The 26099-nt window shown below is 51.5% G+C and overlaps 1 protein-coding gene across 1 annotated transcript; it reads right to left on the bottom strand.

The window, feature by feature from the left end:
* Positions 1–2995: 2995 nt before the first annotated feature.
* LOC144937660 (intermediate filament protein ON3-like) lies at positions 2996–14229 on the bottom strand. The gene is made up of 9 exons (XM_078865059.1): positions 13936–14229; positions 8738–8952; positions 7011–7071; positions 6786–6881; positions 6477–6641; positions 5752–5877; positions 5068–5288; positions 4109–4176; positions 2996–3138 (listed from the first exon to the last, which is right to left on the bottom strand). Exons 1-9 carry the CDS (start codon positions 14227–14229, stop codon positions 2996–2998), a joined length of 1389 nt encoding a protein of 462 aa, XP_078721185.1.
* Positions 14230–26099: the final 11870 nt, after the last annotated feature.

Here is a 26099-nt window from a genome sequence, read left to right as displayed (position 1 = left end):
CCCACTCACCTGCACCCCACCCCACCCCTACAGCCTCACATCTCACTTCACAAAGTCACTCACCTGCACCCCACCCCTACAACCTCACATCTCACTTCACAAACCCACTCACCTGCACCCCACCCCACCCCTACAGCCTCACATCTCACTTCACAAACCCACTCACCTGCACCCCAAAGAAAACCTCACCCATCCTCAAACCACACTCACACCCTTCCACTCCCTTCCACGGGCGTGCAGACAACTCCACCTACACATTGCTCACGAGTTCTCAACGCAACCGCACACCTCCCTGCACACTCCCTCCTCGTGGTTTCCTCTCAACCTCCTCCTCTACGCATCGCCCCACGGGGTCTCCTCATGTCTCGCTCCTCCCTCTCAGCCCACGCGTGTGTGCTTGTTTGCCCGCAGGGAGAGACACAGGGAGCGGCCATGGTACGTGGCCATCGTACGTCTCTATCGGCGTATCCTGGCCACAGTTTATTAAACATTAAGGCAGCAACTGCAGTGTCTGCTGGCCCATTGGAATGCCCTAAAGCAGAAATCACTCCCGGGGTCACCCCTTTCAAATTAGAACCTCGCAATGAAACTATGGAAGAGCTGTACACAAGAGATGATGGAGATGATGGAGATGTGTCCAAAAGATATGAGACGTAATGAGGTTATGAGAGAGATACGGATGAGACATAAATGGAATGATATGAGAGAGATGTGGATGAAACATAGAGATACAGCGAGATGAGAAAAGTGAACTGCAGAAGATATAGAGATGAGAGAAATTCATCAGACATTTACGTTTATTGTGTCTGAATGATTAAGCTGTGAATTTGAGCTGTTTTGGGCGCGTTCCTATTTTATCATGATACCAGGGTCCCTTGAGGTGGTTTGGGGCCTTTTGCTATTTTGTAGTTTGTGTGCCTAGCGCCACCACTGGGTTGACATCTCCACCGATAAGCATGGTTGACTACGTACGGTGCTAAAGAAGTTCAACATACATGCATACGACCCTCCAGATTCAAACCTGTGGCACTTTCCCCGCACTTTAAAGTGGAAGGTGCCCAAGAAAAAGTATTTAGCGCAAGCGGGCCGCGTCTAATCCCTAACAGCTGCCAGACATAAAACGGGTGGCCTTTACCTCGTCGAGATGATTAAAATTTTACAAGATCTATTGTTTACACGCCACAAGGTCGTAAACAAAGTATAATAGGTGTGTATACATAGCGTGGTGTCGTTGCCCGAGGACCATTCGTGTTTTTTGCCTGTTGAATATTGAACACGCAGGCAACTTTGATGTCCCCCCCCCCCCCCCAATAGTGGAACTCCTCGTGGGGCCAATGTTATGGCTTTATTGTGCATGCATTAAAATGGTCCTACCAGGAGGATGCGATCGAGACTCACGGCAACTTCGTGGCAGCCGAAGGAAAAAATAAACACACCCGAGAGGATGCCCACCGCGGAGATGGAGTGATGAAATCAGGTTCACGTGCAGGTGTCAGATGGGTTGTTGCATCGCGGGACAGCGAGGGATTGGCAACGGCTCGGGGAGGCTTTTATCCAGCAGTGGATTGATGGTGGCCGCTGCTAGATCCGTTCAGTTTATTTTGAAGTAACTCCTCGTTCACTGTGGTGGTCATCATTGCACGCTCGTTACACGCTCATCACCGGCCCAGTATAATCGTAACAAATGTCACAATAACCCGAAGGCTTTGCGAAGCCTCTCGAGTTGTCTTGTGAAAGTCTGCCGGTCTTGCACTCGTCTCGTCTCACAGCTGATCAATTTTGCAATGTTTAGATGTAACAAACAAAAAAAGCACATTGGAAGCGCACCGTCGTTTTAACTTCAACTTTATATTGCACGCGTTTCGACTTCCAAATGCAGATAGGCACACGATTGACTGAAAATATAAACACATGTAAATAGGAAGTGTCCTTATATAATGAGAATACATTACATTCACCCGAAACAAAGTAAATATATGTACACCACAAAACGATACAGTAGATTGTACTTCACTTGTAAAAACATACTTCACTGAAACATTTACATCAGTTGCGTTGCAAGAACACACTTGCCGAGATAATGCGTTGCATTATATCGCTCACTCTCCCTCGATATGAGGATGTCATTAAACATAAAGGGGCAGCCCTGCAATTGCTTGCTCGCAACAACTGCTGTCAGAAGGGTTTTCACAAAAAAGGGAGCTTTCGAGAGCCGTGATCAATTCGAAGGTATTCGCCCCTTTCATCCAAGCTGGCCACATGTCTTGGAAGAGGTGGCAGCACCCACACTTCACCCCCAGCACACGCGCCCGACCGATCGACTCATTGAAGGAATGTGTGTTGTCTTGGTTCGCTCTGGGACTGTTGTCGCCGTTGTTTTGCAGCCTTCCCCAAGCTTGGGAATTGGTGCACATCGGCAATTTGAACTTCATAGACTTGATCTATCTTCTTGGTTCTTTCGGTAAAGTCACGTAGAAGGGAGACAGCTGTCTCCCCGACAGACCTGGTCTTCACCTGAGGACGGCTGCTTACGTTGTGGCCGAAACGTCGTGAGAATTATTTTATTATGTTTTATTTTTATTATTTTATTACTTCCCTTCTACGTGACTTTACCGAAAGAACCAAGAAGATGAATCCCTGCAGTCACGAAAGCTTTACATCGAAATGCTTGATCTATTTTACTTGTTTATTTTTTAGTGATTTACTTTGCACGCCGATAGTTTCGTGTATTGTTTGTTGTTGTAGCTTTCTGACTGGACATTTGTGAAAAAGAGCTTTAGAGCTTATCTGATTTCTCGAGGATAAATAAAGATTCAGATTCTCATTCCGACTGTGGTGAACCCATTTTTACTTCTGGGTGGACAGAGGTTCAAATAAATTTGGCAATTTTTTTTCATCAACTTCCGCGCCGGGAGAACGAATTGTCGACCTCAGAATTGTAAGTCAAGTTTGCTAACTGTCACACAACAGCAGAATCCCCTGGAAAGTCAATAACCTAATGGATGAACTCTGAACTTGCAGAAAGAATTCGACCATTCCTGGTCTCGGTGGTTCTGATCTCCACTGTTTTCTTGGGAGGCTTGTACAAGTTGATCACCTTGTCAAAATTCGTCGTGGCCTGGAAACTGCCACGGTGACCTGATGTGAAGAGGACAAACGCGAGTTTGAATACAGTTGTACGATACAAATCGAAAGCAGAAATCTTATTTCGCAGTTGTTTGCGATTGCATTGTTTAGTATAGCTCTGAGAAATATATTTCTTGGCAAGAAAAACCACAGAGAGCGATCTGACTCAAGTGTCACACTCAACACACATTCACGGTGTGCTGACTTCATCCAAACTCCCTCCACTTTCAAGAAGCAACTAAAGGGACATCTGTTCTGATGAGCATACAAAAGTGACTCTTCGTCTGTCCCAGTCGCGATCGAATATTAATTTGTTTGTGTCAGACAATCTGTGTGTGTTACACATTGTTTCATTATTTTTACCTCTGCACACATAAGTGCGCAGGTCACATCTTTTAATAATATTCACGCGGGATTAAGTCAGCATAAACTTAGTACCAAATCACCTGCAATGCACCGATCATGTCAGATATCGAAAGCTAAGCAGGTTGAGCCTGCATAGACCACCATGCACAAACAGGTTGTGATAAGCTGCAGGTCTACATGTTGGGCAGTGGAAAAAAAAATCCACTGTTGTACTCTACTCCTATGTACCCACGTCTATGCTCCCCATCTTTCAACCCCCACGGCCCGCACAGCATACGGAGGCCCTGAGCCAGCAGCGGATTGCGAGGACAGCCGTACCAGTACACACGTCCAAGTAACCACATGCCTACTCGAGTATTTGGCTGCTATAAATTTCCACGTGATAAATCACTTCGTTGAGCTATCATTTTGTGGCCAGGTTGCGTCTGAAAAAGAGCTATTTAGCTAAGTAGGCCTTACCTAGTAAAATAAAAAAAATCTGTTGAATTGTTGTTACGTTTTAATAGAGCACATGCCTATTAAACATGAAAGGTTCAGCTTCGAGACGTGCCAAAGCAGTGCTGCCCCTGTTTGCTTGAGCGATTAAATCAGGGCCCTCCCTTCTCCTTCTCCTCACCTTTGTTGACAAGGTCACTCCCAAAGCTGAGGCTGAAATGCTGCTTCTGCGATGTTACACACCCGAGTCTGTAAAATGAACGAGTTTCAATTAGTTACAATATATTTAAATTATAAAGCATATAAACTAAACTAACCAATGTAGATCTGAAGTTTCCGTGACTGCAGGGATCCATACTCTATGGTTATTTCTGTAAAGTCACGTAGGTATAAAATGAAATTAATTAAATCACGACGTTTCGATCGCAACACAAGCGACCGTCATCAGGTGGAACAGATACAGCAGGAGAACTGCTGACAGTCAGCGGTATCTGTGTTGCGATCGAAACGTCGTGATTTTATTTTAATTTTATTTTATACCTACGTGACTTTACCTAAACTAACCAATTAACTAAACAATTTCCAAGCAAAGTCCACTGAGCTATTCGCTTTGTTTTCAAAGGAGACCTGGACACACATTATAGTTTATCTAAGTGGCTTATATCATCACACGTGGTACTTTATAGTAGCAGTCAAAGTCTGAAGGCATGTTTCTAAATGTGGAGGGCAAAACCGGAGGACTTGGAGAGAAATCATGCGAACTCCAACTATACTGCATCGCCAGGGCTAGGGATTGAACCCACAACCTCATGTGTACCAGGCGACGGAAAGAACATCTCGCCACAGCTGTCTGAATGTGACGCGGGATAGCCAAGATACCCGACAATGGAGCGAGGAAGAACTATGGCAATTTTGTGCGCTTGGAAAATTTGAGAATTATGTTTAGGCTATTATCGGAGCGGTGTGGGCGAGCGATAGGAGGGAACGGGGCAGAGCAAATGAAGAATTGGGAGTGCCTGGGGACCTCTGACCCGTGGTACCCCTGTTGTGCAGTTGCACTGCCTGCGCACTCGACAACTACACGACAAGGTTGTTGGTCAGGAGGGAGGCGCCGGGTATAGAAGTTGCTGAGGCATCCACCTGGACTCCTCTCCCTCAAGCAGCCTGCGGTAGGTGGCGATCTCGATGTCCAGAGCCAGCTTGACGTTCATGAGCTCCTGGTACTCGCGCACGCGCTGCACCATCTGCCGCTTGTCCTTGTGCAGCTCCTCCTCCAGGCGGGCGATTCTCTCCTTCGCCTCGCGGACGCTGAGCCCGCCTCGATCCACGGCCCCTGCCATGGCAGCCTGCAGGCTGGCGCGCTGGGGTATTCACAAAACGGAGTCACAGCACCGCTCGGCATCGTGGTCAAGCAGGTGGTGGGTGGTGCTCACCCTCTGCTGAGCCTCTGCCCAAATTAGGGGGTGCGATGGGGATGATCACCTCCAACAAACAAAATAAGCAGAGCTCTGTGACCCCACATATTTAAAAAAAAAAATGAAATTATTCTATCGCCTTACTGGATTTCCAGGCCAACATATTGAGCAGCATTTGATAATCAAGTAAATATATAGATTGGTTTTGACTTGGTAGGTCTCATCAGTAAAATCAGCCTCATCAAAATCAAATGCTGTGAGAATTTTAGATGTTATTGGCAAGAGTGTCCCATTTAAAATAAGGGAGCCTGTTGAATGCAAAAATCAATATCTTAACACAAACTCATTCCGTGTCTGCACATATGAAAACAATTTTCTGTGGCTCAAATATAAGTGCAGCAGCTCGTACCTGCTTCTTCAGAGCGTTGCCTTCACCTCTCACGCGCTGGATCTGATGGTGCAGATTGTTTATTTCGTTCCTGTTGCTGCGGATCTCCTGGTCGGTCGGATCGGCCGAGAGGCTGAGAACGTCGTACTGTAAAACAAGCAAGCAGCGCGTGTTTGCGTCATCTCGACGCATTCTGGATTTCCTCCCCACGTGCCAAAATGGTCATCAAAGAAATGTGCCAACCAATCGAGCAGGAACCTCCTGAAAAAGTCTTGAAACTCGATCAGATATTTTATAATAAATAACAAACACTTATTATAATAAAAATAAACTTTTTTACCATTTCATCATTTCATCTGACTAAGCATTAAAGAACAGCTGAGACCACCTCGGATGAGTTTTTGTGATCGAATTTCTATCAAAGCAAATCGTTTGGGTTTGATGCAGTTTCAACACCAGCAGGCTTTGTAAAATTCAATCAAATCTGCAGAGCACAGACACAATTAATAATGATGATTGAGTATGAATGTGGCGAAAAGGAATTTATTGTAATGTATTGGTCAGGGTGGCGTGGTGGGAGGGTATGCCTAAGTGAAATAAATAAAAAGTCTTGATACTTGACATTCTACTTGGGAGACGCTTCTCAGTGATCGTGGCAGATAAGTGGGCGGTGTCGCTGTCTCGCCGAAATCCCCTTTCACGTCCGTGGCTTCTGCTGCTGCTGCTGCTGCTGCCGATGTGTTTACCTTCTTTCTGTAGAATTCATTGGCCTCGGCCTGGCTCTTGGCAGCGATCAATTCGTACTGAGCGCGGACATCGGAGATCATCCCTTGCAGGTCAATGCTGCGGCTGGTGTCCAGCCCCGCAGACACCAAGGTGTCTTTGATTTGCGGCTCCAGGTCACGCAGCTCCTAAAATGGAGAGTGGGGATCACGTTCAGGGCACTGGCGTGGGACTGCGGTAAAACCCGGCCTGACTGAGTACCGTGTTCTAAGATTACACACCGTGAATGGAAAAAAAACACATATGGGTGCGGCCAGGTAATTGGTCCTGACCTTTTCAAAAATTCCTCTGAGAAAGTTGATCTCATCTTTCAGTCCTTCCAGTCTAGCTTCCAGCTCAGCTTTCACTAAGCAAGAGTCGTCGAAATCCTGCCAAAGACGACAGACATTGTTGGTTGAGTTTATTGGAATAATTCTGTGATTGTGCTTCCGGGCATACAGTTATAGGCCATTGTGTTTATAGGATGAACATCTCAGCAGAAATGTTATGAACATCACCTGTTTCACCGCATCAAACTCGTTCTCTGCCTTGTTGCGGATCGATATGTCTTCCTCGTACCTAAAAGAACAGAAACATAATTTCTAAGTGGAACTCAACTTTTAAAATGCTAAAGGTTTACACTGTATGTGATAGTGTGACATTAGTGCTACCGTTGGCATAGTGGGGGGTACAAATCGTGCATCGGCCAGTCACTCAGTCAGTCAACCCATGGCACCTGGGTCTGTCCCGTGACCTCCTGCCAGTGGGCTGTCGACACTTTACATGGCCTTAAAGTGCACAGAGCCTGGCACAAGCGCCGTGGAGACGTCACCGCCACTTGGTGGTGAATGGCGGTTGTTGTTGTTAATGCTCCCTGGGGAGCGGTAGTGGAGTGGTTCGTGTGGTCGAAATAACCCTCACAGCCTGCATGGTGTGGGGAGACAAACGTCCAGTCGTGAGTTGACACACGGGCTCTTTATACGTGCAGTGGTGGCGCAAGGCATTAATCCAAACACATTCCTGTGGAGGGAGCTGGTAGGAACGTTGGGTTGCTCGGTCAATGGCCAGGGTCAACGGCGGCGTGGTGTATTCCGCAAATATGCCCGACTGTGAGAGCGGGCACAAGCCGGCGTGAATCGGTTAAACATTGAGTTTTATAAGGGCACCACGGGGTGACCAGCCCCTCCCCACCCAGCCCCACCCCTCCCACCCCCCACCCAGCCCCACCCTCCCCACCCAGCCCCTCCCACCTAGCCCCTCCCAACCCTCCCCAACCAGCCTCTCCCTCCCCACCCAGCCCATCCCTGCACGACGGACACAATAATCCCCTGTGGGCTGGTGTAACCAGGAGGTTCCTACCAGTACTAAGAAAACACTTAGGTCCCCGAGTAACTCAAGTGGCCCCATGTGCATGGAGAATAGGGGTGCATAAAATATCAGCTGAAATTTTAATCATTACACGCATGAAAAAAAGTTAAATAAGATAAAGTGCATGAATAGTTCACGTCCCTATCCTGTCTATCTCTCCTTAATCCCACTCTAATATTTGTATCGTCTACATCCAGTAGCATAACTAGGCTGGGGACAGGGGATGGATGCTGACAACTACCATGAGGTAGGTTTTCAACACGTTGGGGCCCCACCTTCCGATTGCCGCACCCCGCCGAACTGATGATCGAGTTACGCCACTGTACTTATCCCTTTAATTTCACTACATCTCTGTCTCACCTGTATCTCTCCAATCTCACTCCACATTGATCTTTTATCCGCATTTATCTCATCTCGCTACATCTCTCTCTCTCTCTTATCTATACATCTCATTCTATTGCAATTTAATTCGGAGGTTATGAATAAAATGGCCTTCAAAAATAATTTCCGCTTAAGATCCCCAATGGGCGAGGCAAACAAAGACAAAGATCCCCCGTATAGCCTGTACCAAACTGTTGGGGCAAGTACTGCTAGCGAGCAGCTATGAAGGCCGGTATGGCACAGGAGGTGGTGGATGGCCAGCAAGACGCCCGACCGCATTTGTTTCCCCACCAGGACATAATTTGAGGTTGAATCGACCTAGGGGAAGCCCAGGACCAGTTCAGATAATCATCACTGGTGTTGGCCGTGAGCAAAAATTCAAGTCGGGTCGCCGGGTTCGTAGTGCGGCGCGCTCACCGCTACACTACTTGCTCCCCTAACGGTGCCAGGCGCATCGCTGTACACATCCCTGCACATCCGCCACGTCGACGCGCACTTGTTCTTGAAGTCCTCGACGAGGCCCTGCGCGAGCCGCAGCTCTCCCTGCCGCCGCTGCTTGTCGCGCTCCAGAGTGTCGAGCTGCCGCTGAAGACCGTGGATCTGGCTCTGGAAGAACACGCTCGCCTCAACCTTGGAGCCCCTGGCTCCACGATCCTGCAGGAGCAGCCACTGCACCCCCAGCACTTTGTTCTGCTGCTCCAGGATGCCCACCTGTGGTGGGAGACACAATGACAAAGAGGATACTAAGGGGACAGGGTGGGGTACGAATTCATGGCCCACAGCCAGGGCCGCTTCAAAGGTTTTTGAAGTCCGAGGGCGAATTGCCAGATGAGGCCACTTCTGAGGCCTCCTCAGCCTTTTCTGAGCAACCCCCCCTCCCCAACTTGCCCACGCCCTGGATCTGTAACCCATATCACACTTCAGACTCTGTCTTATCGACAGACCTGTTCTTCACCTGAGGACGGCTGCTTGCATTGTGGCCGAAACGTCGTGAGAATTATTTTATAATGTTTTATTTTTATTATTTTATTATTTCCATTCTACGTGACTTTACCGAAAAAACCAAGAAGAAAAATCACATCACACTGTTTCACCTCGCCCCTTCTCTACGGTCATGGACCCTCACACATTAGGGCTACCAGGGGCAGGTAACTAACTTGCGGCCCAGCCTGTATTATGAAAATATGTTTTATACTATTTGGTTCTTTCGGTAAAGTCACGGAAGTGAAAAAAATAATAAAATAAAAATAATAGAAATTTTAAATAAATAAATGTAATCACGACGTTTCGATTACAACACAAGCAATCATCATCAGTTGCGTGTGCGCAAAGCTCCCCCTCCCCTTATCCCCCCCTCCCTCCCCCCCACCGCCCTATCTGACTTATATAAACCCCTTAACTCTGGCATCTTTCCCACTTCAATAAGAAATAATTATTGCTGTGGTTGTCACACCTGATGATGATTGATTGTGTTGCAATCGAAACGTCGTGATTTAATTTATCTATTTTTTATTTTAATTTTATTATTTGTATTTTATCATTATTTTCACCTACGTGACTTTACCGAAAGAATCAAAGAGTATGGATCCTTGCAGTCACGAAAACTTCAAATCTAGAATATGTTTTATATTTAGCTCGAAAGCTATAACCAGGGAATAGAATGCATTTGACAGGACATTTCCGAAGAGATGGAGCAACGCAATCGGTTCGTGTGCAGATACTGTGTGGTTTGTCGCATCGCGAGACCACGAGAGGTGGAGGCGACTTGAAGGAGGTCTTTATCCAGCAGCGGATAAACCATTGCTGCTGCTGCTGCTGCTGACAATGATGAGCTTGGAACGTTCCACTGAGCCAAACTACTAATTTTCTCAAGGGCCTTGATGCGAATGTTTGGCCGGTTTATGTATGCGCCTGGGAGGAAACTGAAGTGCAAAGAGAAAACCCCGGAAAAAAGGAGCCGCTGACACTCAAAACTCGACACAGGCTGTGAGAAACCTACTTGCTGCACTGCTCCATACAGGCGCTTGGCTGCGATTGCAGATGGGCGTCTCCCGCGCGACACGTGGGATCACAGCGCCGATCCGCTAACCCCACTTCAAAGTGACTGGATTATAGGCGAGTACATAATAACCACATCCAATATTCATTTTAAGTTCACGTGAAGGGACTCGCCAGTCATAAAGTGTTTCTTTAATATACTTTAAATATTTAATATTTACCACTGGCAAAAAGTGCAGCACAAGATGGGCAATTGCGCAAATGATGGTTCCCAGGACTGCATCTCGGATAGAAAAACAAGTTGGGTCACAGATTACTTTCATGATTATAGACTCTGAGGTCGGCACGACAACGTCCAGTTATGCTCTACTGAAAGCCCCTCTGTATGTTCTAGATTTGAAGTTTTCGTGACTGCAAGGATTCATACTCTTTGTTTTTTTCGGTAAAGTCACGTAGGTAAGAAAATTAAATAAATTAACTCACGACGTTTCGGAAGCAGCACAAGCCTCCGTCATCAGGTGTAACTGCTGCAGTTGCTTTCGAAACGTCGTGAGTTAATTTATTTAAATGTTTTACCTACGTGACTTTACCGAAAAAACAAAAGAGTATGAATCCTCTGTTGTTTTAACACTCAACACTTTCGTCAGTAAAACTGCCCTCAAAGGGAAAGGGTATACAGCAGAGGTGGGACAAAGTCATTGTTATGCAAGTCCAAGTCGAGTCGCAAGTCATCAAATTCATGACTCGAGTCTGACTCGAGTCCAAGTCACATGACTCGAGTCCACACCTCTGGTATACAGTGCAGTATATGATAGTTGACATTTTGGGGAACGGCCCTACTTCATAGCAGAGAAATTAGTGTTTTCATAGCCAGACTTCATGGTAGAGAGATGAAGATCACTCTCCTATGAAGAAGGGCCATTTCCTGACACATTGCCTATCATGTTTCCTCTTAATGAAGTATTATTGATTTGAAGCTTTCGTGACTGCAGATCCATACTCTTTGCTTCTTTCGGTGACTTTACCGAAAGAACCAAAGAGTATGTATTATTGACGTTAATGTTGAATTTGTACTATTCGTACTTGTGCACAACTGTTTCTTTAATAAGACATCGTGGAGATGGGAGTGGAAGCTCCAGGGACTTAACATCCACATGTCGCGCATAGCTCAAGCAGTCATAAAGGACTTTTAAAACGTCCCTGTCAGCTTGAAAGCGACAGTGGCATGCGTGCCAAATGAAAACCGGCATTCACACATTCCATGCATCGCCACCGGTCCTCAGGACCCCTAGAACTGCCCCCAGGTGACTGAGCTCTGAGGGGTGGGGTGGGCATAGACCGTGTACTTGTAGAGAACCCTTCTCTCCATCCACGGCCAGATGAGGAATTCCCAATGCTGCATGGCTCGGTGGGGTGGGGGGTCATTTGAACATCCTTTAGCACACTGGTGAGTGTGGGGTTACAAAACAGGTGTTAAGGTGTTAAAACACCAAACTCAAACCTTTTGACAAGGAATCATGTCTGCATTAACCACGATGCTTGTGGTCAGAATGCAAACAAAAAAACATACTCTGATAATATATGCATTGTCTTTGAAACTGATTGGTCCACACCAGAGACAGCTTTCTTTTGAGCCTCGTCTCAAACGGGCTGAGACCAGAGGACGCCAAAAGGCTCACAAGAAAGCTGTCTCTGGTGTGGACCAATCAGTTTCGAGGACAATGCATATATTATCAGAGTATGTTTTTTTGTTTGCATTCTGACCACAAGCATTGTGGTTAATGCAGACATGATTCCTTGTAAAAAGGTTTCAGTTTGGTGTTTTAACATTTTAACACCTGTTTTGTTGCCAGAAAAAGGGGAAAAACCTATTATCATATTTTGGTACTGGCAAAGGAGGTCCAATGATGAGTGTGGGGTTGTTTTTTTAATATGGGGAACATAGATAGAATAGGCATAATAATTTAATTTGTTGCAATGCCATCTGCTGCTCACATTATAAACCCGCAGCAGCTTAGAACACCCTTTTTGTCCACGGTGGCCAGTCATCTAAGGACTATACAAACTCTACTGAGCTCTCGAGCGAAGGCGCATTGACAGTGATTTGGTCATCGGCAGGTGTCACGTAGTTCACTGGAATGTAATCGACTGCAGTAATGTTCGGCCCACATTAGCGTTGTTCTGGAATTCCTTAAGTCTCAGGTAATTATGGCAGGCATTAATCGACAAAAGACGAATTTAAGGCATGGCAATTTTTTTTTTATGACTGACAAAGTTTTTTAGAACCCCCAAAAAAAAAAAATCACGTAATTTTGCTAGGATGTACCATTTCCTGTTCATATCCCCATTCCATCCATGCACCGCTGTACGGACAAAAGCACAACGTTGTCACACAAGACTGCACATTAGTATGTCTACTGGCTATTGTGGTGGGAATAAGTGTGAATCTCGGTGAGCAGTGTTAAGATATTTAAGTGTAATAAAATAATGAACGTTTCAGGGAATAAACGAATTTAATGCAATTCATACAATCGTGATACGTGCATAGATGATTTCCGTATTCTATTATGTGGTTATTAGAAACCCTATAGATCTTACATAAACCACACAAGAATATGTTTTTTGCCTAAAAATCGTGACAATTCAACAACACATGCATGGATGGGTGAATTGTTACATCTATAATATAATAATGCGTCATAATAATCATAATATAGAGCCGTGTGTCAATCCACTTCTGGATGAAGACTGGCCCCCCGTGTAATGTCAGTAATGGGGGCTATGTGACCATACTTCACCACGCTGGTCAGCACGGGTTGATAAATCAGGGAGCCCAGGACCGATTCAGATAACCCTCGCTAGCGATGTTAGCCGTGGAATGGAATCGAACTCAGGTGGCAGGGTTCACAGCACATTTTTGCTAACTAACCACAGTGCCACTTCTAAAACGATACGGTAAACTATGCAGTCTACACTTAACATGTGCAGTGCGCGCACCGAGGTGTACATGAAAAAGAATGCTTCAGGCAAATTTCGGGCCAGTGATAGCCAGACATTGGCCGAATGACATGAACATCAGTCGGTTACTAATGACACTCTAATAACGGTGTCACTGAGCACAACGCAGTAGTGGCAGACAGTGCAGGATTATCCTAGTAGCAAAAGTAGCAATGCTACGGCCCCCGTATTTTCAAGGGTCCCGCGCTAAAATGTTTCAAGCTATCAATTCCGGTTCAGTGATTCTGCACTTGCTCTATTACTATAGTACTATACTGCCTTCAACTTTTATGGACGACTGGGTGTTTAAGGTTAGCGATTTGTTATATTGTCTGGCTGTGAAGCAAATGAAAAAATACAATAACTTTACTGTGCAAGTAAAATATTTGTGTTTTAATATGTTTGTATTTTTTTTTTATTTAGCGCCCCTTTGTAACATATGCGACAGACCCCGCACTTGCTTAATCCGGCACTGGTGACAGACACGATCTCCGCCCCCATGCTGTCCGCTACTACCACCTCCCTCGCTGGTTACGCCACCAACCCCCCCCCCCGCAAGCCCGCACCCCCAAATCATCATCCCATTACATAATCATTAAAATGATGTAATGCCTCCCAATCGAACTCAACAGCAGATTCAGCGCAGTGCGCTAACCAAAGCACCACCGCTCCCCCCACCACCCCCACCGCCCATGAGACCTTCTCGATGAAGCTGACGAAGCGGTCGTTGAGCTTCTTCATCTGCTCCTTCTCGTGGAAGCGCACGGGCAGCACCCCGCGGTCGATCTCCGGTGGCGGGGCCGGAGGGCACCCCCACGAGCGCGCCCGGGAGGTCCCTCCGTGGGGCACGAAGGCGACCGGGGTGCGGGGCCCCTGCAGGGAGGGACACCCGTCACCCGCGGCGTACGAGCCATTGACGAGGCATCTCCTGCGCTGACGCTGGCTGTGGCACGACCCGATGGGCTGGACATAGCTGGAGCTTAGCGAGCTCATAGCTTAAAGCTTCGCCTGCTCGGCGAACGGCTTGCGTCGTGTGCGGGGCTCTTAGATGAATCGTGACGCAGAGATAAACTGGTCAGAGACGAGCCGCGCTTGCAACGTGCAAGTCCCCGAGGCGAGACGCCCTGGCTCACGTAGCCCGCGGGGCTTGTTGTTTATATAGCCCGGCGATTACCTGCGGGCTCGCACACGTCACCTGGATACACAGCGAGCCGCGCGCAATTGGCTCCTGCCTGGACTACACCGCGTGATGGACGGGCGGTGATGATAACGGTGGTGATGATGACGGTGGTGATGTGGGGAGGGGTGGTGATGATGATGTGGGGAGTGTTGGTGATGATGATGGTGGTGATGATGGTGATGATGTGGGGAGGGGTGGTGATGATGATGATGGGAGTGGTGGTGATGATGGTGGTGGTGATGATGGGAGTGGTGGTGATGATGATGGTGGTGATGATGGTGATGATGTGGGGAGTGGTGGTGATGATGATGGGAGTGGTTGTGATGATGGTGGTAGTGGTGATGGTGATAATGATGATGTGGGGAGGGGTGGTGATGATGATGATGGGAGTGGTGGTGATGGTGGTGGTGATGATGATGGTGATGATGTGGGGAGTGGTGGTGATGATGATGGGAGTGGTGGTGATGATGATGTGGGGAGTGGTGGTGATGATGATGGTGATGATGGTGGTGGTGATGATGATGATGTGGGGAGGGGTGGTGATGATGATGTGGGGAATGGTGGTGATGATGGTGGTGGTGATGGTGATAATGATAATGTGGGGAGGGGTGGTGATGATGATGTGGGGAGTGGTGATGATGATGATGATGGGAACGGCGGTGATGATGATGATGATGTTGATGTGGGGAGCGGTGGTGATGAGGATGGGAACGGTGGTGATGATGATGTGTGTAGTGTTGGTGATGATGATGATGATGTAGGGAGTGGTGGTGTAACGGTTAGCGTGCCGTGCTCCGAACCCGGCGACTCGAGTTCGATTCCCGCTCACGGCCGAGCATCACCGGTGACGATTATATTGAACCGGTCCTGGGCCTCCCACGAGGTCGTCTCAGCCTCAAATGAGTACCGGTGTGTAAACATCGCCTCTGGGGAGACAAAGGTGGTCGGGAGTGGTGCTGGCCACCCCCTCGTGTGCCGTGCCGGTCTTCATAGGTGCTACTCGCTAACAGCACTTGCCCCAACACTCTGTTCAGGCTACACGGGGGGTTGTTGATATTTTAGTGGTGCTGGTGGTGATGATGACATCCTCACCGCAAGCGGAATAACATCCTCCCCGAGCGAGACGTGTGTGCCCTGGAGTTAATTCACAAATACATCACTGGATGTACGACTACACACGTAAGGTGTAGGACGACATGCAGACGCAGACAAATCCACACAGATATAGCATAATTGTAGATATACTGTATGTATAAACAAGTAACGTATACATACTGACAAACACAGAGATGCACATAAAATGTACGGATATGTGGGGGTCGCTAGCCCCCGAGATCCCTCCCTCGATAATACTAACGGCCGGACTAACATCATCAATCGCCCCCCCGCTGCTAAGCGAACCGCCGCTAGGCTCCTCACCCAGGGTGTGGGAGCCGTCACCCGAGGATTCCCCTCCACCGCGGGTCCGCGTAGCAGGCATGGATAACCACGTACGCGCACACCCACACACAGCTCTGCACGGCACTCACCCAACACTGACCACTCACGTTAGGATCGCGCACCTGTGTTACACACGTCGTGAACGTGCGCGCACACACGCATACAGCTCCACACGCGATACCCACTCTTGCGCCGCTCTGCGCCGCGCTGGCCGCTCACGTTACGATCGCGCACCTGGGGTACGCCGATTACGCACGCCGAGAGCTTACGCAAGTAACGAGCGCACGCAAGCGGGGCACACGCCGACACGACGACTCGTCCCCTCCCCCACTCGCGCGTGCACGTCAACACAAATATCGTACAAGGACGATTCTCCTCTCACACGGCTGCGTAGTCACGCCAACACACCAAAAGTGCTCTCCCCGGGCGTTAACGCACACACCTCCGTACCCGCACAATCGTACAGAGACCACGGCCTTTATGCGTACAACGACCACACACTCGCGAATGCAGTGCACGCTAATACCACGTTCCAAAAACACCCAACAACACGGTTTTGTTACTACGCTCGAGATTTTATTAGCCCTTGCTAACCAACCGAGCCACCCGTGTGTGTGTGCGGGACAGCAAGGCGCTTCTAACCCACGCTCTGGTGCCGTGTAGCCCTATTCTATGCTGCGCTCTCTGCTAAACCGCTTTCCTACCCGTCCTTACCCCGAACTAACCCTCTCCTACGGATCCTACTCTCCGCTCTGAGGTGTTGTAAGGCGCGCAACACGATACCGTCTGTAGTCCTTGGTGACCTTGCGGCGCTCAGATCGTCCTGCAGACAATCTAGCGGCTCGCCCGATGACTCCTTCGTCGCTGACCCCGTGTCCAAACTCCAGAAGAAGAGAGTTCCCTACTGCCCCTGCGTTTTCTTTTAAACTATTCACATCAAAGGCTAGGCGCCCCCGTCCCGACCGCCTTGGTCTCTCGACCAATCCTGAGCCTAGGATTTCCCGCTCTTTTGCGATCCCGCCGGCCTTTGAACTTTCGACCAATCAGTCGTCCCGGGTCCTGATCCCAGCTATCTGCCTTGCTGACCCGTGTTTGTGTTTGTATGCGTTTCTAACTGCGGGGCTCTCTGAGCTCGCCGTGGTCGTGCGATCTCAAATCCGCCCACGGCGCCGCAGTGTTACTTGGCCTGGGAAGGGTCCTGTCCAATTCCCTGGCCCTGAGAAACCGTGGGGTAACCCCCCTAGGGGGCCCTCGGGTGAAAACTCAGGGTAGGTGACCCGACCACGAGGCCCTACGTGGGTGCGGGTGCGTGTTTATGTGGGGGGGGGTGATGGGGGGCAGTGCGGCGGTGGAAGCCGGGCGGCTCCCTGGCTCGGCCGAGTGGCCCCGTCGCTGTGGCACCACATAGCCCCCCGGGGTGCCAGTCCCCGTCCCGGGTTGACTGGAGCACCTCGCCTGGGTTGCCCCCACGAGGTATCGCCGCGGGGTCCGCGGGATTCGCCCGGCCCTTGTGGCTGGCCTCGGGGGTGGCGGCTCCGTCTCCTGGGGCTCCGGCGGTGGTCTCCTCCTCCATTCCAACGGCTCCCCTCGGTCTCTGGCACCTGCGGGCTGGGGAACAAACTCAGAGGCGGTGGGGTCTAAGGGTCGCCGTCCTCGTCGCCCCCGGCCCCGCCCGGGGCCCCTCGGAGCCCGGGGCTCCGTGGGGCCCATATACTGCGCGAGGCCCCCGGGCACGGGGGGTGGGGGGACCCCGGGGTTTCGGGGTACTTGGACGGCGGGGCTCCCCCCCTCGGGGGCTGCTCGCCACGGCTTCAGTCGGCGGATGTTGACCACCATCTCCCGGCCCCTCTCTCCTCCCTGAATCAGCACCGTCCATGGTGAGATCTGCCGTCTCACAATCCAGGGTCCTCGCCAGTAGGTGGTCAGCTTCCCCACCTGTCCGGCACCGACGCGGGGAGTGTACAGCCACACCTCGGAGCCCGCAGTGTAGAAGGGGGGCTCCATACGGGGTCGGGCGCCCTGCTCTTGCCGCTGGTGCGCGGCCTCTCCGTGCGGGTAGGCTCGGCCCCTGGCCCCTCGCAGGGTCTCCAGCAAGTACTCCACGGGGTGGCTCCCTTCCTCCCGTTGTGGCGGAGGGACACCGAACAGCAGATCTGCGGGCAGGCGAGACTCGCGACCAAACATCATTAGGAACGGGGTCTGTCCTGTAGATGTGTGAACGGCGGTGGTGTAGGCGAACAGGGCATAGGGGAGGTGTTCGTCCCAGTCCTGTTGATTCGCGGCCGCCATGCGTTTAAGCTTCCCGGCCAGAGTCTGGTTCATCCTCTCTACCATCCCGTTTGCCTGGGGGTGATATGCCGTGGTTCGGTCCTTCTGGATCCCGAACTCTCGGCACAGCGCCTGGAATAGTTCGGCCTCGAATTCACTACCCTGGTCGGTAATGACTCGTTCGGGGATCCCGCACTTAAGTACGTAGTTTTCCACGAAGGCCCGGGCCACTACGAGGGCTGTTTTATCCGGGATAGCCACCGCCACTGGGTAGCGGGTGAAGTACTCCACCGCTACAAGAATATATCGGTTGCCCCGGTGGGATCGTGGAAAGGGCCCCTGCAAGTGGATTCCGACCAACTGATTCGTCCGACTGACTCGGAACGGCCTCAGGGGTACCTGGTACCTCGCCGGCTTTTGCCCACACTGCTGGCAGGCCCGGCAGCCCTGCACCCAGGCGGCCACATCTTGTGCCAATTTAGGCCAGAGATACTGGCGACGCAGAGTCTCCCGGGTGCGCCGTTCCCCATCATGGCCCCCGAGCGGGTGGTCGTGTACCAGTCGTAGTAGTTGGGGTCGCACATGGGCGGGAACGCAGATGCACCCAGGCTGCCCAGCGTCGGCCAGTTCCCTCACCACCCCGTTTTCCACACACAACCGGGCATACAAACCGCTCCAGGGCCCTGGTAGTGCATCCTCCTTCTCTCGCAGTGCCGCCTCCACCGCCGCCAGATCCGGATCTCGCTGCTGGGTCTGTCTCAGCTGCTCGTCGTTCAGGCCCGGGAAGGCGCAGCCGACGTCCTCCTGGATCCGTCCGATCGGGTCCCGAGCTGCGGGTCCCGCGCTTGCCGGGCGGTCAACGGGATCCTCGGTGCCACCTGCAAGGGTCTCTGTGGCGCACACTGCACTCTCTCTCGCTGGGGGGGGGTCAGTGGCCGCGGCCTCTCGGGGGTCCGTTGCCTGCCGGCAGCGTCCCCCCGTGAAACACGGGCAGGCCTCCTCCGCCCTCGTCTCGGCGAACACCGTGGGTCGCCTCGACAAGGCGTCCGCGTTTGCATGCGTCCGGCCAGCCCGATACTCGATTTGCAGGTTGTACTCCTGCAACTGCGCCAACCACCGGGCCATCTGCCCCCGCGGCTCCTTGAATGTAAGAAGGAACTGCAGAGCATAATGGTCAGTGCGTACGCGACATCTCCTGCCGTACAAATACGGCCGGAACTGTTTGCATGCGAAAATTACGGCGTACAACTCTTGGCGGGTCACGCAATAGTTCAGCTCGGCCCCACTCAAGGTCCGGCTGGCGTACGCGATGACTCGTTCCGTCCCATCCTGTACCTGTGACAACACCGCGCCCAGCCCGCTGCTGCAGGCGTCGGTGTCCAAAATAAAATCGGTGGTAAAATCGGGGAAAGCGAGGGTGGGGGCGTGGGTGAGGTGATCTTTGAGAGTGGTGAAGGCCGTCTGGCAGGCCCCCGTCCACTGGTAGGGGTGCTTAGGGGAGGTGAGTTGGGTGAGAGGGCGTGCAATCTCACTGAATCCCTTTACAAATCGACGATAATAGGTGGCGAGCCCCAAAAATGATCTGATCTCCGTCAGATTCCTTGGCCGTGGCCACTCCACTACGGCGCGTACCTTCTCCGGATCGGTGTGCACGCCTGCCTCGCTGACGCGATGCCCGAGGTACCCCACCTCGCGTTGTGCGATGTAACACTTACGTGGCTTGAGCTTGAGATGAGCCGCTCGCAGTCGCTGGAACACCTCTCGAAGCCTGGACCAATGCTCAGACAAAGATCTACTGAACACTATCACATCGTCCAAGTAAATCAGGCACTGTTCCCACTGCAAGCCCCGCATCACCAACTCCATCAACCGCTGGAACGTCGCGGGCGCGTTAGTGAGTCCGAACGGCAACACTCGAAACTCAAACAGGCCCATCGGGGTGGTGAATGCTGTTTTTGGCCGATCCTCCTCCGTCATCTCCACCTGCCAGTACCCGGACGCGAGATCGAGGGTGGAAAAATACCGCGCTCCTGCGAGACTGTCGAAGGTGTCGTCGATGCGTGGGATGGGAAAAGCGTCGCCGAGGGTGACTGCGTTCAATTTTCGGTAATCAACGCAGAACCGAGTCGATCCGTCCTTTTTCGTTACCAGTACCACCGGGGCAGACCAAGGGCTCGCGGAGGGCTGGATTATGTTATCGCGTAGCATATCCGTGACTGCCTCTTTGATCTGGGTCCGTTCAGGCGCGCCCACTCGGTATGCGGGGAGTTTGATGGGTCGGGCTGCACCTGTGTCAATTTGGTGCTTGACCAGGTCGGTCCGGCCCACGTCCGAATCGTGCTCACTGAACACGTCGGCGTACTCCCGCAATAACCCGCGCAGCTGATCGGCCTCCCCCTTAGGTAAGGCTGCCCAAGGCACATGTAACGCATCCTGCAGGGGAACAATCTCGGCTCGGGGGGTCGGGCCGACCCGCCAGGCCAGATCCTGGCTGTCCTCGGGGCGGCCAGGGTCCTCCGCCCAGAGTGCGAACACCGAGTCGTTCGAGTGGCGAGCGTGCAGGGGGTGTACGGTGGCTACCGGGGTGCGTCGTCGTATCATTGCCGGGGTACTGTGTGGGTTAAACACACGTATAAACAATCGGTCCCCATCTGCGTTTACCAACGTGGCGGATCCCACTATCCCATACCGTTTTGCCAACTCCGGGTGAGGAGTTAGCATTACCTCTCCTGATGGTCGGAGCGCGGGGTCGGTGGGGGATGTTGCCACCGGCACCAGCATCTCTGTGAGTGGGTCGATGGTGACTGCCGTCGCCAGGATAGCGACCACAGGTGCGAAGCGGGGGCGCGTTGGTTCTCGTCCCAGGAACGGTATCCGCTCGCCGTTGCTCTCCATGGTGGCGCATCGCTGGCGGGGTTGCACGTTGAGTCCCAGCCGTTCTAAGAGGTCGGTACCTGCGATACACTCGTGACACAACGCACTCGACACGTAGAACTCCTGGGTGCACACCTGACTGCCTATGCGGACCTCTAGGGTGGCTCTCCCCAGCAGCCCCATTCCGGCTCCGCTCGCCGTGTGCAGCGCGCGGTCCGGTGCCTGCAGGTGACGCACGTCGACCCCGATCGCGCTGCAGTGCGCTGCGCTCACGAGCGAGGCCACCGCCCCCGTGTCCAGCAGAATTCGGGTACGCACTCCGTTTACCTCCCCTTCCACGAGCGACGTGGCCCCCGTGATCCCCGCCACCAGCTCCCGTAGCCAGTCGCCAGGAGTCACCGTTTCCGTGGGCGTTGTTGTTGGAACCTGTGTGGAGATCACTCGCTCGCCATTATTACCGTCTTTTTGCATCGGGACCGCTTCGAATGCACCCCCAGATGGTCCACTCTCTAGGGGGCGTTGGGGTTTAACCCCGGCGCGTTTCTAGCGCGGGCGATCTGCGGACAGTCTCTCACGAGATGCCCTCGCCGGTCACACAGGTAACACGCACGGGGGGCCGTCCCGTAGGAGCCCCCCCGTCCGTTCCCTATCCCCCCTCCGGCACGCCGCTGCCCCGACTCTGCCTCTAGTCGGGCTACCCTCCCAGATAACCCTCCCACCGTGGCGCGTAGGTCCCCCATTTCGGATCGGATGGTCTCAACGGAGGATTGCACCTGGGTTACCTGGCCGGCTATATCTCCCATGCCGGTCTGTAACCCAGCTACCCAACCCGGGGTTGTCTCGCGGGACACTGGAGGTTCTCTTTCCCGGCCCCTTACCGTCCTCGCGAGCTCCTGTTCCTCCTCCTCGTCTTCCGAGAGCAGGCTCGCAATGGCGCGCTCTCGTCCCAGCCCCCGGAGCTGCGCGCGTTCGCTGTGAATTCTTTCACACTTACGTGCGCGCTCGACAAGGGTGTTAAAGGGAAGACGTGGGCAGCTCACGTCTGGCTGCCACCACGCCGTGCGAGACAGGTACCGCTGGATTTTCTCGGCAGCCAGTTCCTCAATAACCTCAGTTGCGTACCCCGGGCGTGCGATCTTTGTTAACTCGCGCACATCCTCGGCGTAATCACGGAGATCTTCGCCAGGTTGGCGACGGCGCGCCTCTAAGGCCGATTTTGCTTCCTCCTCGTCACGTGTGCCAAAACGCTGATCGAGTCGGCGCATCAGCTCCTCTAGCTGTGTCTGTGCGCTCGCGGGTAACGCTTCTACAAAATCGGCTGCCAGCCCATCAAGATTCATATTAAGTTGACGTACTGCCTGCGCGTCCGTCCATCCATTAATTTCCTTGACCCCTAAGAGATTGCGGGCGAATGCCTTCCACGAAGGGGCCCCCCGGCCGGTAAATATCAGTCTTATTTTAGCGTGAGGTAACGCGGGGGTCCGTACCGCTTCTGACACCAATTTGTGGGGGTCGCTAGCCCCCGAGATCCCTCCCTCGATAATACTAACGGCCGGACTAACATCATCAATCGCCCCCCCGCTGCTAAGCGAACCGCCGCTAGGCTCCTCACCCAGGGTGTGGGAGCCGTCACCCGAGGATTCCCCTCCACCGCGGGTCCGCGTAGCAGGCATGGATAACCACGTACGCGCACACCCACACACAGCTCTGCACGGCACTCACCCAACACTGACCACTCACGTTAGGATCGCGCACCTGTGTTACACACGTCGTGAACGTGCGCGCACACACGCATACAGCTCCACACGCGATACCCACTCTTGCGCCGCTCTGCGCCGCGCTGGCCGCTCACGTTACGATCGCGCACCTGGGGTACGCCGATTACGCACGCCGAGAGCTTACGCAAGTAACGAGCGCACGCAAGCGGGGCACACGCCGACACGACGACTCGTCCCCTCCCCCACTCGCGCGTGCACGTCAACACAAATATCGTACAAGGACGATTCTCCTCTCACACGGCTGCGTAGTCACGCCAACACACCAAAAGTGCTCTCCCCGGGCGTTAACGCACACACCTCCGTACCCGCACAATCGTACAGAGACCACGGCCTTTATGCGTACAACGACCACACACTCGCGAATGCAGTGCACGCTAATACCACGTTCCAAAAACACCCAACAACACGGTTTTGTTACTACGCTCGAGATTTTATTAGCCCTTGCTAACCAACCGAGCCACCCGTGTGTGTGTGCGGGACAGCAAGGCGCTTCTAACCCACGCTCTGGTGCCGTGTAGCCCTATTCTATGCTGCGCTCTCTGCTAAACCGCTTTCCTACCCGTCCTTACCCCGAACTAACCCTCTCCTACGGATCCTACTCTCCGCTCTGAGGTGTTGTAAGGCGCGCAACACGATACCGTCTGTAGTCCTTGGTGACCTTGCGGCGCTCAGATCGTCCTGCAGACAATCTAGCGGCTCGCCCGATGACTCCTTCGTCGCTGACCCCGTGTCCAAACTCCAGAAGAAGAGAGTTCCCTACTGCCCCTGCGTTTTCTTTTAAACTATTCACATCAAAGGCTAGGCGCCCCCGTCCCGACCGCCTTGGTCTCTCGACCAATCCTGAGCCTAGGATTTCCCGCTCTTTTGCGATCCCGCCGGCCTTTGAACTTTCGACCAATCAGTCGTCCCGGGTCCTGATCCCAGCTATCTGCCTTGCTGACCCGTGTTTGTGTTTGTATGCGTTTCTAACTGCGGGGCTCTCTGAGCTCGCCGTGGTCATGCGATCTCAAATCCGCCCACGGCGCCGCAGTGTTACTTGGCCTGGGAAGGGTCCTGTCCAATTCCCTGGCCCTGAGAAACCGTGGGGTAACCCCCCTAGGGGGCCCTCGGGTGAAAACTCAGGGTAGGTGACCCGACCACGAGGCCCTACGTGGGTGCGGGTGCGTGTTTATGTGGGGGGGGTGATGGGGGGCAGTGCGGCGGTGGAAGCCGGGCGGCTCCCTGGCTCGGCCGAGTGGCCCGTCGCTGTGGCACCACAGATACACGGACATATACACATACACATTTATACAGATACTAGTATGCACAGACACACCAGCATATACATATACAGACACCTACACAGACACACCTAAACACATGGACGCACACAAATACACAACAAATATACACACAACAACCGCAATTCGCCACGAAAGTGGCGATGACGTAGGTACGGCGCTCAATAGACCGTCCGTTGGTGCAGGTACTGCAATCAGGAACCATGATTCTCGTCACCGCACAATGGGTTAGTGTAAGGTAACAACCACTACGAATTCCCACAAACGTTTATATGGCCAAATTCATCACTTTATGGACGTAATATCGTTTTTAAAATGTTCGCTCTTTATTTTTTTCCAGAACACAGTATTATTGACAAACATATGATTTGTTGATTGAGTGTTGGGGTAATCGTGACAGAGGGATTCAAGATGAAACACGCTTGGGTCAAAGTTTATCCAACCTTGAAACACCGCGGAAGTACAATTTGGATTTAGCTTCACGAATTATTGATGCTTTCACATCTATATCACTTTATAAACGCGTCGAAACAAGTTCAAACGATAATAGGCTGCCAACCAGTCTGCGATGAGATGTAATCCTCGAGAACAACATGATTATGTATCGGACTTGTCTGCCGCAAGGCAAGCCACTATCCCAGGAGATTGGTCATCCAGCACCAGTCTCAGTCATTATTTGAACTGGTGGAAAATCTATTCACGGCATTACATGTTCGCATATAATCTTCTGACGCGTATTTTGTGTGATTTTCAAGATATTCATTACAGCTGTCATAAATATTTATGGTTTTGTGCTTGCGTGTTAAAATGCTCCCCCAGTAGGTTTTCAGTGTTGGGTTTCTAATCAAGGAATTGGCTAGCCATCTGAAAGTAGGATCAACCGAAATATTAATATTTTATAATTTGCTACAAGGATCATTTATAATTTGTATCCAAACGTAGTTCTGAAACGACTAAAATACGAAATAAATATGTTCACTTCATGGTTTGGAAGGTAGAACAGCAGGGTAAGGGAGATGGGGCAAAGAAAAGGTTTAAAACATTTGCACTGCCGGTAGTCAAGTGACTAGTCAGATTTCAGCCACCCTTTGCTCTCTCCCCAACACAATTGCGCCTCATAAGGTTAATTCCAGGGCTTATTTAAGGACATGGTCGGCTAAGGAATTTAGAGGCTATTTACCGTTGACATCGGCCAAAATCTAGCCCGAGCAAGTGCGTACTGACCGACCATGGACCCTCAAAGTCGGTTCATTGCCATGGCTATAAATTAACCTCCATGTCACGTGCGAGAAGCTGAAAATGATGGTAACCTGATCTAGCTAGCGTGGCCTTGTATCTTACGAACATTTTACATATCTGGTTATATATTTCACAAAATGTCATCATTCATTCAATTTACATTACGTATATGGTAATATAATATTAAATGACAATGTCGAGGTCTGCTAGCCACGAGGGTTTCGGGATCGAGTTCGTGTCATTGTGCTATTCCCCCCTCAGTTGAAGGAGCACGTTAGTGATTTACTATATGTTCCATAGTGTGGGTTGCATGGACAATCACACCATGGCTTGCCTTTAATTTCCATTTGTGAAGATGTGCACATTGACTTGTTGATGTTCTGATGCGGTTGATGGTACACCAGTGTCTTTTAAGAATGTCGAAGACATGAAGAACAATGTTTGGGTCTCGAATTAGTTGTTAATTCTAGGCATCTGCGTTGTTCCACGCCGCTCGCCAGCATTCTTCGATGTCTGGGTGAGATTCTGGGATGTCGACAACGTAATCCCAGAATGGAGATTGGGACTGTGGCAGTGGCGAGGTATATACTTGAGGTGTTGGTTGATGGATACGTTGTCGTTTGCAAAAGAACGTGTAAACTCCCTTGAGATTGGCATGTTTCTGTAGATATTTGGTGACAGAATGTTGAACATTACAGGGAGCCATGGAATTGCTGTCCGTATTCTGCTTTAAAAGCACATTGCATTATTTATACATCTAGCAGTTTTGTGTACGGGTTCCCGTACCGGCCTGGAGCACAACAA

The sequence above is a fragment of the Lampetra fluviatilis genome, chromosome 2, assembly GCF_964198595.1.
Source record: "Lampetra fluviatilis chromosome 2, kcLamFluv1.1, whole genome shotgun sequence".
Lineage (NCBI taxonomy): Eukaryota > Metazoa > Chordata > Hyperoartia > Petromyzontiformes > Petromyzontidae > Lampetra > Lampetra fluviatilis.
This window is presented reverse-complemented; position numbering and strand designations above follow the sequence as displayed.